General features: G+C 44.1%; 1 protein-coding gene across 2 annotated transcripts in view; it reads left to right on the top strand.

Annotated features, from left to right (window-relative positions):
• Window positions 1–13,610, top strand: part of LOC141958853 (potassium voltage-gated channel subfamily KQT member 1-like) — a 513,504-nt gene extending 499,894 nt beyond the window's left edge. For both annotated transcript variants that reach the window (XM_074901810.1, XM_074901811.1), the window contains one exon: window positions 11,853–13,610. In XM_074901810.1, coding sequence (XP_074757911.1) covers window positions 11,853–12,008 — 156 coding nt within the window. In that variant the 3' untranslated portion in view covers window positions 12,009–13,610. The remainder of the gene's footprint in view (window positions 1–11,852) is intronic.
• Window positions 13,611–16,105: the final 2,495 nt, after the last annotated feature.

The following is a 16,105-nucleotide window of genomic DNA, read 5'->3' as shown; positions in this document are numbered from 1 at the left end:
CTCAAATTCCTAGAAAAAAGCAGCTGTGTGACTTACCGTGGACATTTCAGCTGACTATACCAGAGGTAAGGGAAAGCAGGTCGAAGAACCCCAGCTTTTTTGATGGGGTGCACAGAGCGTGACCCTGGTTCATTTTGGATTTTTGCTTTTTCCCTCTGTTCCTGTGTAACCTGCAAGCAGTAAAAGAGTCTTTTAAGCATGGAGGAGGAGGCATCCATGGCCCAGGAATCCAAGCGGAAGGCAGCTCTCCTACATGAAACCTTTCTAAAGTATTAATTAGCAAAAAGATAGATAACTTATTTTTCTTCTCACTATTTGCCTATAGAGTTAAACAAGCTTGCTCTGAAGTGACAAGAAACAGCGCAGAACAACAAATAACCCAGGCATTTTTAAATATGTCTTAGACATATTATAGATTATATTGAGTTAGTCAATCAAAGTCATAGTTCATGATGAGTTAAAGTAATAAAAGAGAAAGTAGATGTGAAGCTCAGCAATTAAATCTGTGGGGTTGTCTGTAGTCCCAACAGGTACCTATTTTAGTAATGAATTTTAGCTTATTGAACTGAAAAAAATCTGTTTTGCCCCACGGCAGAAGGTTGCATAAAGACCTCCATGGCTTCTCAGTTCTACCTCTAGAACCTCAAAAAAGCCTGTAACCCCAAATCTTAATTAAACTGCAGCACCAGTTTAAATTATTTTACTAAATGCTGGGACAGTGAAATCTCAGCAGGCCATTCTCATATTCGTACACCTCAATGTTCATGTTAATACATGTCCCTTTTTATTGCTGCGCTCTTCCTCTGCAATGATATATGTAAAAGAAGAGACATGCAAGAGAAAAATTATTTTTTTCTTCGAGGAAGATCTATAATACTCTTCTCCCCGGCGGTATTCCCTGCAGTATAAAGCTAAAGAGCTGTAAGAGTGACAGTAGGTATAACCAAGTAGGTATAGCCAGCTTTCTTTTTTTTTTTTTTCCTTAATTAACAGTGCAGTGCCTTGCAACAGAAAGCTGAAGCAGGTTTCTGCTGACTTAGCATATACCTCATGAGGAAGAAATCTATCTGGCAATTATGGCTTTGCGTCTCCCGCCCTGTCTCCTGTTGTTTGTATAAGACACCGGTACTTCTGCCACAGGCTTCTTCATACAGCTGTCCTGTCAATGCCAGCTTTCATAGGTAATCCATCCAGCTCAGCAGAGTTCAAATAAGACACCTCCCTTTCTTTACTTTAATTAATGCTTTATTTGAGTCTCCCCTGGGGAGGTAGCCATGCTGATTTTTCAAAATTCTCTGTTATTTTTCAAGCGCAAAAGAAATAGAAAATGTCCACCATTGAGATCCTGGATTTGGGAAAATCTGCTTTACTCAGTGTCTTGTTCTCAGTCAGTGTTTTAAACACCCGTGGGCATCTCTTTAGCTACATATTATGCAATTAATTCTCCAACTTGAGAAGGAGAAAAAAGACAAATCCAGTCAAATTCATTCTCCCTGCAATCTCTGGTGATGCTCTGCATCCACAGTTATTGTAGTTGTAGCCACTTGATGCACTCACTGATTTATGATGTCACACCCCACGTATTGCTCAGACCCTTCCAGGTGCTGAGCAATCTCAGCTCAAGTCATGAACCGTTTCTTGCTGTGTAGTCACTTTTCCTGCATATGCCTGTGGCTTTTACTGATCTGGGACCGAATGCTGTGGCTTGGTATGACTGAACAGACAGACAGACACCCAAAACGTCAGGTCACTGCGGCTGCAAAACCAGACCAGACGGTCCAGAGTCCACCCACTCGCCGTGACTTTTTCAAGAATTCATTAAAAATATGTGTGTGGTAGCGCTGTTAATCAGGCCTGGTATACACAAGCAAGCTAGCAAAATCCATCAAATGACAGATAAACCAGACAGGCTAAAACCAAAGGGTTCCGCAAAGCAGGTTTGAGTCAGTAAGAATCAAGAACTGCTACGCCCTCAGTCAGCACTGTCTGATAATATTTTACTTGCTCTGGGTTTCTGTGTTTTAATGAGCAAACAGTGGTGTTTTGTAATCCTCATGATTTAAATACATAACACCGTGTTGTGCTTCTGTAGCTTCTTCCTCAAATTGTGTTGTGTGTGTTAAGCAAGGCTTACGGCATCCTTCAAAGGGTCTGAGAGTTTCAGCGAACTTGTTACATAAAGGTGGTCCTAGACACTTCTCCCATGCAGAGTAAATAAGAAATAAGAGCAGAAATAATGGTAGAAGTTTTCATTCACTCTTTTCAACAGCGCATAGTACCAAGGTACAGTTTTCACTTTCCAGGACCCTATGAGTTAGCTCCTATCAAGCTTCATCACTTTCACGGAAATGGGGCACATCAAAATGAGTGTCCAGGCACAGGTTGCCCTGGAACAACAAAAGGCATGTTGTAGGCTTGATTTCCTGACATCAGCACAAATCTGTGCACAGACCAGCCCTTAGATCTGCTGTAGGATTTAGCTAAAACAGTATGACGATTCTTTCATGGAGCTGAAAATAGAAGCCCAGCCAGTGGCCTCCCAGTGGTACCTTCTGATCTCCAGACAATAATCCTTTTTCTTCCTGATTATTTTTTTTCCCCTGGCATGGCCACCGTGCCACACTTCCAGCCTTGCTCTGCCACGTCCATTTCAATCCTCAGAAAAACAACGGTAGGAACAACAAAGGAGCACCACCGTCTTCTCTCCTCCTGTCCTCTTCCAACAGGAACCGATCTTTTTTCCAGTACAACTTTGTTCCTTCCTACAGCCAACATTTCAGTCCCCATTCTAGATTACTCTTATCTTTTGTAGGTCTATATCTTGTCCCAAGACTCAAACCTATCCCATTTCATGTGATTTCATGGCAGAAAGATAAGAAATGGTAGATTATTTCATCCATGTGGTTAACAAATATTGATGAGGCTCATCTAGGCAGTTACTTGCCCTCAGTGCAAGAAGGCTGTAGACTGGAGCTTGGGTTTATGAAGTCCTGGTCTAGTCCTACAAGAACTGCCTGGAACTTTTCTAGTACCTACATGTCTTGCTATCTAGATCGCCATCACCATAATGCCTGTTCTCTTCCCAGTAATAACACTCCCTCTCTCCCTCCCTCCCTCCCTCCCTCTTTGCTTTTCTTGCCAACCTATAAGAAAAGATGGACTGATAATCTGAAGTAAAGCTTTGTGTGTGTGAGTGTTGATGGAGGGCAGTTGTGTATCAATACTTGTGTTAAAGCATATAAATGTTACCTTGTCGTACACAGTCCACTGGCTGTACTGACTAGGTGCTACCTTAGCTAGATGTCAGGTCAGTAGGCCTGTGTTAAGTGAATTCACCCACTGATTTCAGTATCAGTAAGTAATTCTTGCAACTAATCTGAGAAGAAACAAACCAGCTGAGCTGCAGTCTAAATTGTTCTCTCCATTACAGGGACTGGAGAAACCTATGTAGCCATGAGGCTGGTGGGATTAGGTTTTTGTTCTCATGGAGGAGATTTAATAGAGCTCAAAAAAAGCAAAAGTAAAGGCAAAACAATCAGAGCGTAGAAGGCTTGATACCATCTCTTCAAAGGGTTAGGTGAGGTACAAACACCAAGTTCATCACACCCATCTAAAATGCTGCACTTATCGCATCCATCTGGTGGAAGTCTAAGGTCACTTCTTTCTCAGTGCTCCTCTGGCACCATTTAAATACTCAGTGCTGCATTTTCTTTTTCTTGTTTCCCTCTGTCCAGTGTTGTTTAGAGATTTAAAAATTAAATTAATCAGCATCTCGGAGCATGAATTCCAAGGTTGCTTTATTGTGAAATTAAGGTGTGACTCACAATAGCTGTATATCCACCTTTGAGGCTGGACTAGCTTTGTTATTTTTGTGTGTTGTTTCTTTCCACGCTGGTTTTGCAGCAGGACTTGTAGCCACACAGTACAATGAGCTGAAAAATGGCAGTGCGTCATGCAGGGTGTGGCTGAGGAGCGATGTCGCAAAGAGAGATGGCAAGATTACAGGGAGGATCTGAGCAGGATCTGGAGGAGGGTGAAGAATGAAACGTCCTGCAACAACAAAAAATAACCATTTATGTGTGTAAATCAGGAGAAAGAGAGTTCTGCAAAGCCTGATCTACCTCCTGGCGGGAAAATCAGGGGGGGGAAAAACAAACAAACAAACAAACAACTGTTTCAAAGCACTGTCTGCAAAACACAGGTGCATGCGCAAATAGCTAAAATGAGACAAACTCCCACAGCAGTTACAGCACAGCCAGCAGCCCGGTGCTCCTGCGTAACGGTGGCTGTGGAAAGTTACCGTTGGGTCCACTCGAAGAGTGGCACCACTTGAATTTCTTCAGCTACAAACAAGTACTTCTGGGAGCAGTAGAAATTATGCTGCCTGGTTTCCTGTGGCTCTGTATTTTGTGGTTGATTATCCAAGGCTAATAAGGGGCAAGAGCTGAATAAAGCTTTTCCTGTGGTCAGGGCATCCTGTGTGGATTCTCCGGGGTCTAATAATACAGTTCACCTTCCTCTTCTGCCCTTCCTTCAATGAGGCACTAATTTGGATGTCTGTCTTCTGCACAAGTGCCGGACTTTCAGAAATCTGTCCAAACTTTATCTCTAAGGACTCTGTCTCTCTGGCAAATGTGTCTGAAGCTTGACAGCTTATTCCAAAGCTGCTGTGGCAACGTATACACAGATACATCATCAGCTAAACCTCATTTGCTTATGAAGCCAGGATCCATTTAAAAAAATACAAATAAAAATTAGACCTTCCCCAAAGCAGTAACGCTGCTAACATAATCTGAGTGCTGACCAGGCCTGCTTTAGAAACCCAGGGCTGAACTCTTGAGAGTTGCTTAGTGATTACACAAACATCTTACACCAGAAGCAGCGACCACAGACACAGGTCTCACTGCAGAGGTTCATCACTGCAACTGTGGCATAGGAAATATAAAAATATAATGCTCCCCAAAAGGGTACTGGCAGGAAATACCCCAGGAACAAAGTGCAGAGGGATAGACATTTGTGTTTTCATTTAAACAGGAAAGGTAGATGGAAACCAAAATAAATGAAGCTATACTTAAAATAAAGATTACTATATTCTAGGCCACCAAAGGTTATAACACCTGACCTAAGAATGGGTGGGGATGTTTGGGATAAAGGAAGGGAGGCCTGGAAAATTGTGGACTTATCTAGATAAGTTTCATGGAATGAAAATAAACAACCGATATCTGCTAGGGGGTACACGGAATAAGTCAGAAAAGACAGTCTGGTGGTTTCTATAATTTTTGGTGTTCATGGAGAATTGCATCTGTCAGAACAACAGGGGGTCATGGAAATGGGCTTTGTGTAGCTTCTACTCATGTACCTGTTTACCCAACCTTCGAGGTTAGTGGCAAAAGCTTCCCGTTGACTGAAACTGGTCTTTCTGTGCTGTTTGCACCCTCATCAGAACAAAGCGAGGAGCTGCACGGCTCAGTGTTGGGGCAAGGAGTGCTGGCAGTTGGCTACGAGACATTGACATACCACAGTGAGATGTTTTCTTGTGTATGTGCTGTATCCTTTGGGATACAGCATCATTTTATGATTGGGGCCAACTCCAAATTTGTTACAACTCATCCCAAAACCAGTCAATTAATGGGATCCTGTTCATCAAAGCCCTCTTGTTGTTTTGAGAGAGAAGCTGTTAGTTCTCTGCTAATACGAATGGCAAAGTTATTTCATGAAGGATGCCGTGGTAGATGCCGATTATCACCCTCAGAGACTTGAAAAATGGTGGTGTAGATATATTTCTGTACGTATGTGTGTATGAGTACTTTAGGAGACTCCAAAAGCTTATCCTAAAGGTATAGTCTTGAAAACTGTTGACTATTCTGGCTCCAGTCCAGCAAAGCACTTAAATATTTGGTGAACTCTGCAAGACTCTTTACACGCTTCAAGCTAACACATCTGTAAGTATTTCGTTGGACCAGGCTCACAGAGGCTGCACTAGACCTGCACCTTGCACAAGAGAAATCTCCTCAAGCTAGTCATGGTCTCTATGGCTGGTGTGGCCATTTGCGTCCCCACAATCCAACAGGCTACATCAACATTTGCATTGTATGGCCATGCTAAAAATTAAAAAATGTTTCAGTGGCTTCAGCATTTCACCTCAGTGAAATTTCTCTAACAAAGGAGCAAGCAAGGTGAGAGGGAGGCAGTTTTGCATGCAGTGCTATAGACAAAAGATTTCCCTTCCCCGAATCACTAGTCTCTGGACAGCAATAAATCCACTCAGGGACATGCTAAAAAATAAAGCGATTCCTAAAATAAACAATTCAGACTTTGAACTGTACGATAGGCAATTAGTATGTTTGAATAATTGGGTATAACTGTAGGCAGAGAGAAGCTACAAGACCAGATGTGCATATAAAGCTAAACATAGGCTTTACAGGATCTAATCAAATCAGTCCACCATCTGGTATGAGAAGTAAAATCATGTGACAGACCTGGTCAACATAAGAAAATGACACGAATTTCTGGATAACGAGCTTAAGCTAAACCAATATGTTACATGAGTCAGAAATGGAAGCATCTATAAAATGGATTGCACTCGTTTAACTAACTCACATCTGATTTCACTAAATTAATACCACTTTCTCCTGTGAACTAGACCTTAGGTGACCCACCACAGATAACAAGCTGGGAATATTCAGAAATAAGTACATGTCGGTAGAAGAGCTCACGGCAGACAAAGGTTCACATCCGCTTTTCTGTCCATACAAAATAAATCCTACCCATCGGACAACTCTTTTCCAAGCGGTTGGTGTTAAAGCCCTCAGATCAAGTGTTCCTAAGTCAGAACTGCTGTGAGTGGATCCTGCTTCATTTCAGCTACCTTGGGAGACAGGAGCTGCAGCAGAGGCTGGAAACGGAGGAAAATGTAGGGTCTTGGGGGGACATGTCTACATGGTGGTAAACCTTTAAGCCCAGAGTTGAGCCACTGCTAGAGAAAAGATGTTCAGTGGGCTGAGCGGAGGACTCTGGTGGTTTGGAAACCTTAGGCTGGAATGTTGTGTTTGCGTGGCCACGGCAGCTCTGGCCCCAGATGTGGTTGACTTTTCAGTGTCAGCTGGAAAATATCACATAACACCTTGCAATGGAAGGCCTTTGCTCGCCTACTGTGGCCCTCTGTGCTTTGGTGGCTCTTGGCCATCCGTGCTTAGGTTTGTTGTGGGCTGAGGGCTGCACATCGAGGAGAGGAAGCCTGGATGTCTTGTGGGGCTTCTAGAACTGAAGCAGCTCCAATAGCAGGGGATGGGGCTCAACAGTGCAGAGTCTATTCCAGTCCTCCACCCCTGCCACCACACCTTGGGCTGTCCTGTGGGCACAGCTTCCTAGTTTTCCCCACTTGAGTGAGGCAAACAGGAAGCCAAAATCAATCCAGCTTAACCAAAAGCAGAACTTGCAGTTGCTCCATGACATTTTGATTGGGAACACAAATTGGGCTGTCTTCTCCCCCTCCTCCATTGCGTGCTGCACCCCCGGTACCAGCAGCCCAGACATCTTGCAGACAACTGCACAAAGGCCGTACGGCTCAACCATTTTGTTCAGTTCATGTAGGACTGGTACAGACAGGGAGAGAGCAGAGCCTTAAAGAGGTGACAGCAACTTTATTTGATTTATGGGAGCTTTTGATACAAAGCTCCACCTACTTAGCAACATATGAGCATGTTTGTGGGTTTACAGATTTACTTGAGTGCTCCAGCAAACCATCTTCCCCTTCTGCTACTCCTCTGGAAATAGTTCAAGTCAGTGTGTCGCGCACATAATTGATACTGGCTTTCCCAGCCTCCAGAAATCATATTTAAAAAAATAGGCAAAACCTGGGGGGAGGGATTTTTCTGGCTTAAAGTGAGAGGATTTGGGGGAGATCATGTGGCTACTCCAGTTCGGTTTTCCACACATGCATTCTGTTTATGGTGTGCATGTGCAAAACATGTCAGAAAAAAAAAAAAAAAAAAAGCTCTCAGGGCAGTTAGGAATCTGTCCAGCATGTGGCAAATCCCCAGCATGATCCAGCCCTCCTTCTCCATGCTGCTGCCATTTGTAGGGTCCCCTTCTCCTCAGAGGCATTTCTGCATCAGGAGCCCACCGAGGTAAAAAGAGGTATTTAGAGACACCAGCTTTCACAAACACAGGCTCAAAAGCAACCTCAAACAGCACACAGATGTTGAAAGCCAACCTGGAGCTCAAGGTGACGGGCAGGGACACCCTGCATCCCACAGGTTGAGTGACCCAGTTCCCCTTCAGGGCTTGCTGTGACTCACTGGAGCTGGTTGCAAGACATTTTCTTTGTCTAACAGTCCTGCATGTCACCATGGAGTCCAGCCCCCTTTCACAGGGGGATGTTAAAATGAATATACATTTCAACACCCCTTCAGCTCACCTCATAGCCCCAATAACAACAGTGTAATATTTTAAACTGCTTTTGCAAGTCTCCTTTCTACGGGGTAGTTGAAAGGATATAAAAGCATTTTAACAATTTTATAGATCGTCTCCGGAGCGCTTTTGTGATGTGGGAGAACAGAAGTTTTGTTGCCATTTGCCCATGGACAGCTGCCAAACTCACCTGTCTCCACCAAGCCTGCGAGGGCCGTATCACATCTCTCTGGAAACTCTGCAGCCAGCCCTGGATGGCTTCTCACTTTACTCAGCTGAAAAACATGTTGCACAATTTAACCCTTTGCCCACGCGCTTGCCTGGGTGTGTTACTCAAAACCAGCAACCCGTTCCGTTTGGGCTTAAGGAAAATAATAGCTGCGAGGTGGTTTTGGAGAAACCTAAAACCAGGACTCTCTTGTGAAAAACCTTCAACCATGTGAGAAGTCTTCTAACCCTGCAAATCATCCTGCTGACTTCAGTCAAGCCCTGGAGTGTCCACAGGTCTCCTTTTGGCTCTCCTTAATCACGGTTAACCAGCCTCTAAATTTGACCCCTTTTTAATAGGCTCTGATTTGACAAGGTACTTAAGAATTTGTCTTTCTGACTGAAGTTTTACAAGTCTAGTTGCATGTTCCAAGTAAGGCATATTTTAGAGCATCTGAAGCCAGAAAGCAGTGGCTTGAGCCTGTATATAAAATACAAAGCTAAGGATTAGAAGAGGTCTGCCACTGACCACATCTTCTTACGGGTTGCTTAATTTTGCAGGGTCCTGCTTCTAATCTCAAAAATTATCATTAAAACCCTCCCGTGTATACAGCTGACACAGGAGAACTGAGCAGCTTCATCTGTTAATGCTCAGGAAATGTTTGCAGATCCTTGTGTGGAAGGTGTGACAGAAGTGTAGTGTAATCTACTCCCTTATGTATGAATTTCTCATTTTCCCTCCCTACAAATGAATATTTACATTCTCCACCCTCCTTTTCTCCTGGAAAGAAAAGTGCATGAAATTACTCCCCATCACATTCTTTCACTGAGTTGGCAAAATACAGAGAAATACGGCAAGTTTAAATGATATGGAATATGCAGGCATAGCTTATCTAAGATCAAGCGTGCAGATCAAAATCAGCAAAGCCTCACAAAAGAAAGCCCCAAAAGATCTTTCATCTGCCTGATCCCATTCCCTGCCTACACCTCTTTTTACCCTACTGTAATGTATTAGTTCTGCTTTAGTTTCTGCTCTGTGCAACGTTTCTGCTTAAGAAAGATTCTGTTGAGTCATTACCAGCATCAGCCAAACAGGCTTTTCAAGAATGGAGGAGAAAATAAAGGCTGTGGTTTTTAAATTAATTCCATGCTGCTTAACCCTTAAACCACTAGTGACTTCCAGACTTCCAACCAAGTTAATGCTGAGCAGAATCCGTAGCTGTTGTGCCCGAGGTGAGAGCACTGTCAGTGCTTCTGTCGGTGACCACACCAGAAGGAGAGAGCTGCCAGAGCAGCATGGACCACGCTCCCCGAGCAGCTCGATAGATGCGGGAACAGGGAGATGTTACAGACAACACGGGGTCAGGCTGGCTGGAGGCAGCTGCACCTCTGCCAGACACAGCCTCGCCGGGGTCCCTGCCCCTTGGCCAAAGAGCGTCAATGTCTATTTTTTAATATATATTTTTTGCTGTTGGTCTGTGACTCATCACAATCCAGGCCTGGCACCAACCGCCCTGCACCCAGGGGGGGCTGCAATGAGAGTGTTCGGTGATTCCTAACTGCGCCTGAAAGCACTCGAGCAGAAATCATAGTGAAGGGCCACGCTGCCTAACCCATGCCCTAAGTACTCCCTCCTTGCTGCTTGAAAATACTGCCTCGGATAACCCGCACCCACACCAAAGCAGAGGCAGGGAGAGGGGCTTTTCTACTAGAAGAGAGTAGTCATGAGAAATGAAAGAGAGACGAGCACATGTCTCCCTCCATGAAGTAGGAGAGATACTCCACTCCTCCTGCCCCCCGCAGATTGTATATAGGAGAGAATAGGGGTTGCCAAAATGATATAACTTGAATAAGCTCCTGGTACCTTGAGGTTTGAGGGGCCCGCAGGGGTGACAACACTTGGAGTGAGAAACGGCAGAGGAGGGGAAAGCGGATAAGGTGATTTTCTTTGCCGTGGTTTTTTAAAGCAATCTCAGCCTGCTAAACTTTCAGTCGAGGCTGCCAATGGCTACTTCCAAAGTTATCTTTGCATAGAAAAAGGCTGGAATCCTTCTCTCTCTTCATTCTCTCTGTCTCCCTTTTTAATGAAAGCTCAGTTTAGATCTGATATCAGTTTAAAAGGTTTGCTATCAAAGTTTATTAGACCCACTGGGACAGATCACAGTTTTCAGAGGCTCAGAGTTTCACAGCAGATAACTGTAAAGTGAACCATCCAATGTTCTTCAAAATGCTCATTTTTCTTGGGCTCATCTATTAGACAAAGCTGCACTGTATTCGAGCATCATTAGAAGTGATCCCAGTTGCTTACATGACGCTGGCCACAGTTGTGCCTTTACAGCAAACTAGAGCAGTCAGCAGTCCCCGGCCTGTCCCACTGGCTGATGCTAAGGTGAGCAGGATGTCATTTGCCACGCAAAGGGATAATGCCTGCTTGGTGCTCCTAAAACAGGCCAGAATTTTGAAAAAGAAGTAGGCAGTATGAGAGCAGCGTCCCTTTAAAAAAATCCAGATTTGCCTTTCCCTGGTTAAAAATAATAATAATTATAAAAGCCTCCTCTGCCTAGGGACCGTGCCTGAGAAATTTCAGCTGGAAAACAAAGAAATGAGAGGAGGGATTAGCATGTCAAGCTTCCTATGGAACGGTTGTTCTTCTTTTTAATGAAGTCATTGGTATTATTATGTGGTTTTTAGTAGGCTATCCTCCTAACAATGCATGGGAATAAACACCGTATCTGATAGGATCTCTGACTGTAACATGTATCACAGAGGTTTACAGTGTGAAGGGAGGGGAGCTCTTTCGTTTCCCAAGACAGTAATGGAAAGCATGATGTCCTACAACTAAGGGTGGTGAAGCATTGGGAGAGGTAGTGGGAAAAAACATTTACGATAAACCAAAGAGCGAAGGAGAGTTTCAGGGCAGATGTTTGCAGGATGCTTCATCACCGAGAGAAGCTGGTAACCCTGGGAAAAGGCTGAGAGACAAAATGGCTGACTCAAGCAGTCAAGTCCTCAAACCACCAATGTCCTGTCCTCCTGCTGCCACTTCACATGGTTTGACACCCTTCCCTGTGATTTCGTAGCGTCATTTGATCTTTCTAGAGCAAGAGACTAGACAAAACTCAGAGGATCTGCCCACCCTCCCTGCCAGGCTTTATCCATCCCGAGCTTTTGGCCAGGGAATGCCTCTCACCAGAAGCATTTGACAGCTCCTCTGCTTTCTGATTCCTGAACAGGTCACACAGATGGACCAGAAGCTTGATGACATCCTGAACACACTCCAGGCTCAGTTTGGGGATCAGCCACAGGCACAGATGTCAGGGCCAGCCACCCCACCTGTCAGAGAGCTACAGACAACCTCGGATTCCCCCCCAGTGAACCAGAAAATTTGAAAGCCGGAGGACAGCCACATGTCACCCTCTCATTCTTTTCCATCAGGTTATTTTTAAATCTTGGTATCTCAGGATTCGGCTGTGTCGTGGGTGAAATGAACTATTCTGCTGTAGTAGATTAAATTTAAAAAAAAAAAAAAAAAAAAAATGAGAAGAAGCAACAAGAAGCTACTCATGACCCGAAGAGAACACATCATAAATTTTGCACCTGCTTTATTAGCCATCGTTAGCTACCCTCTGCCAGCCTGTGCCATGCAGCTACCCCATGGCTGGCTGCACCCACACAGGGCACGCCGTTGAGGTAAGCATCCAAGCGAGGGTTGGGATGACCCATTTGTGGGCTCGGAAGGGGAAAAAGACTGGTTTTTTGGCATTTAATCACTAAGTTTAATGCTCACAGCATGCCCAAAATGGGGAAAAGAGCCAGCATTTGAACATGAAACAAATGGAAATCAGTGAACAGGAAAATTAAACAGCATGTTTTGACTTCTACCAAGCAGTGAGGATCATAAGAAGGGCAGATTTATATGCTAGTGCGAATGACAAAGTAAAGACAACAGGCTACTGATTAAAAATATGGAAGTGTACACAGGCTGGTTGACATATGAAAGACTGAAGCAAAGGCTTCAGCTAATTAAAGCAAAGGGTTGCAAATGAGATGAGATGCATGTTGGAACAGACAGGCAAAGAGAGATAGTATCTGCGTAGGCTTACTGCACAAGAACACTGTAATAGCTATCAGCTACGCTGATGACTGTTATGCAAAATGTTCTCAAGCTTTTACCTTCATTCAGCAGCGGTTGTTGACTCCAGGTTGCCTTAATTTTAACATAAGAAACCCGTATGGTAATTGGCTGTGAAATATCTGTAAACCTTGGTTCAAGTCGCTGAGTAACAGGGTGCTGCAGGAGGGCTGCAGCTGTGATTGAGAATGGCAGGGTTTCGTAAAGAAAACAGAAATGCACATACTGTTGATGAAAGTTAATCGCTGTTTAAATAAACTGCTGTATATAATTTTAAATGCTAGATTTTTATAATTTTTTTTCCTTGTAATCTGGTGCATATGCTGGCTGATACACTCTCACTGTGAAATGGATCTTACCTGGCACTCCAGAAAAAGGGACGATGCAACACTTTTGCTAAATATGTAAATAATAAACCAAGCTAAAAAGGGTGCAGTGTTATTTACTCAAGTCTTTTTAATATATTTGCATAACCAACAATTTGAATGAGCAGAAGTCTGCAGAGCAAAGACCTGATTCCTGGGAAATCCTAAATATATTCTATTCCCACTCATATCCATGGAAGCAAAGCCTGTACTGCATTTAAAAGCAACCTGAAAGACTGGTCCCTTAATAAGCATTTATTTGGACCAATGACTGGTCCATTTCAATGTAATCAAATTAGCTTCTAACTATTACCTGTCCCTTTAAAACTCTTTCCCAGGTTTGTGTGTCTGGGAATTCAAGCTTGGAAAGAGCACAATGAGACTGATTCCAATCTTTAGATTGCAGGCGCGTCTTAGACAGAATATTAATGATGTGTGAGAGGCAATAAAAAAAAAAAAAAGCAATGTGGTTTTAATTAAATCAGCTGACAAGCCGCCGTTCCATCTTGTCTGATTACTACAGAGTTACTGAACATGACCAAATACAGCATGTAACATGGGAAAACGGTAAATAATCGTTGTCGGAGCGTTGAGTTGCTCCTGGCTTTCAAACAGGGTCATGAGCTTCTGCAGTGGTCCTTTACATAACCTCACTGACTCTGGCCACTCCAAGCTAAATGGGCAACTGGACACCAAAGGTAGGTACTATTTCATCAGCCACAGGTGAAAAAAAATCTCCCTGGAGATCCCTCTGCCGCGGAGGTTCAGAAGACGAGCTGTGCAGCTTTCAGGAGAAAGACTTCTGTGGCCAACGCGAGGTGAAACTTCCTTCTGATACACTGCAGATATTTGTGTGAGGGGTATGCGTGGTCACTGCTTGGTGGACCGAGGAATGCCAACAGTATTTTACTTACTAATAAGTCTCAATAGAAGTGTTAAGGCACTATACATACAGAAACACCTACTAGGCTGAAGTGCCTGGAAAACGCCCTTCCTTGGAAAATTCAGTTAAATAAAATACAAGTGGTCTCAGCTACGGAGAGTGTCAGAAGGGATGAGTGGGTGGGAGGAAAGGATAAAGAGGCACACAGTGGTCCCTTCAGAAAAAGGGAATGTGTGTCAGTGTGCGTGCATGTGCGTGTGTGCACAGGGTTTGGTTTTTTTTATAAACACGAGCCAAAGTTTCCCCAGCAAGTCTTCAGTGAGACCAGAGCCTGAGCCTTTAAGGGTTTGACAATCCAACAGTGCTGGCCATCCATCCACCTTACAGCTGGCCACTGCGAACACGGCAGCGTGGCTTAACATGTTCAGACAGCACGGCTAACACGTGGCTCTGACCGTCACTGCTGCCACGATGGAGAGATAAGGGTGTGGCCTGAAAGCACTGCAGTGGGGAAGGAACACGACTGGTGGGAGACACCCATTTTCACATCATATGGTGAGATTAATGGTAAAAAAAATAAAAGCAGCATCGTGCAGCCTTACTTAAGCAAATCTCCACACCCACAGCTAAGACAAGAGTTGCCATCTAGCAAAATCCCTCTGATTGCCCAGAGGTAAAAGTATCCAGGAGTAGCACTCATGCAACCATCTGTTAATACTGCCTGACCCTTCTTCTGGGCAGAGGTGGTTTTGTACAGTGAACAGGCTGCATATTAAGGCATTTGCATGTATTTTGAGAATTTTGAGTGCCCCTCAACCAAGACGTGCTATCAGCAAGCATTCAGCAGCAAGCTATGATTTCCCAAGGCAAGAACTGACTTCTGACTCAACGTGTTTTTGTCAAGCCTTACCATCCACTAAGCAGTCAATAACAGCATCAGAAGACCATCAGGTGCACCATGGTGGGTTTCTCTGACTTACTGCAGTATGAATCTGTTGGATGAAACACCACAAAAGTGTCTTCTGGAAGAGCTGTCTGAAGGAAATTGGTCATAATTCTTGCATGTGATTGGAAAGAAATTAAATTTTTTATTAAGATTATATGCCCCCAGAGTTTACTTCCTTGATCCAACTGCCTGACTTGCCTGAGTTTACTCTTAATGGCTGGAGTCCTCCGGGGAATAAATATGCAGCATAGCTGCAGAGGAAAGTTTAACTCTTACATTATTTAAGTAGTTATGTGAAATCCTGGTTGGAAGATTATTACTAGCGGTCTTGTCCAAAACTCTAACTTCGCTATGGTTCATTAGAAAGAAGAGAGCAAAGGTGGATTTACATGAAGAATTCTGCCTGGGCATTATCTTTCCGAAATTTGTGAGTATCGTAGAACCATAGAAGAGTTTGGGTTGGAAAGGACCTTTAAAGCTCATCTAGTCCAACATCCCTGCCCTGGGCACAGACATCTTTCACTAGATCAGGTTGCTCAAAGCCTTGTCTAACCTGGCTTTGAATACTTCCAAGGATGGGGCATCCATAACTTCCTTACATACAATCTAAACCTACCCTCTGTCAGTTTAAAACCATTGTCCCTTGTCCTATCACTACAGGCCCTAGTAAAAAGCCTGTCTGTCCCCATCTTTCATGTAAGTCCCCTTTATATATTGAAAGGCTACGATAAAGTCTCCCTGGACCCTTCTCATCTCCAGGCTGAACAACATTCTCAGACTTTCTTCATAGGAGAAGTATTCCAGCCCTCTGACCATTTTTGTGGCCCTCCTCCAGATGTGCTCTAGCCCATGTCTTTCTTGTACTGGGGGCCCCAGAGCTGGACACAGTACTCCAGGTGGGGCCTCACAAGAGTAGAGGGGGAGAATCCCCTCCCTTGACCCTCTTGATGCAGCCCAGGATACAGTTGGTTTTCTGGGCTGCAAGCTCACATTTCCAGCTCATGTCCAATTTTACATCCACCAGTATCTCCAAGTCCTTCTCCACAGGGCTGCTCTCAATCAATTCATCCCCCAGTCCGTACTGATTTTGGGGATTGCCCTGACCCATGTGCAGGACCTTGCACATGGCCTTGTTGAACTTCATGAAGTTCACATGCGCC

Source organism: Athene noctua, chromosome 3 (assembly GCF_965140245.1).
Source record: "Athene noctua chromosome 3, bAthNoc1.hap1.1, whole genome shotgun sequence".
Classification (NCBI taxonomy): Eukaryota; Metazoa; Chordata; class Aves; order Strigiformes; family Strigidae; genus Athene; species Athene noctua.
Note: the sequence above shows the minus strand (reverse complement) of the source record. Positions and strands in the feature narration are given on the sequence as shown.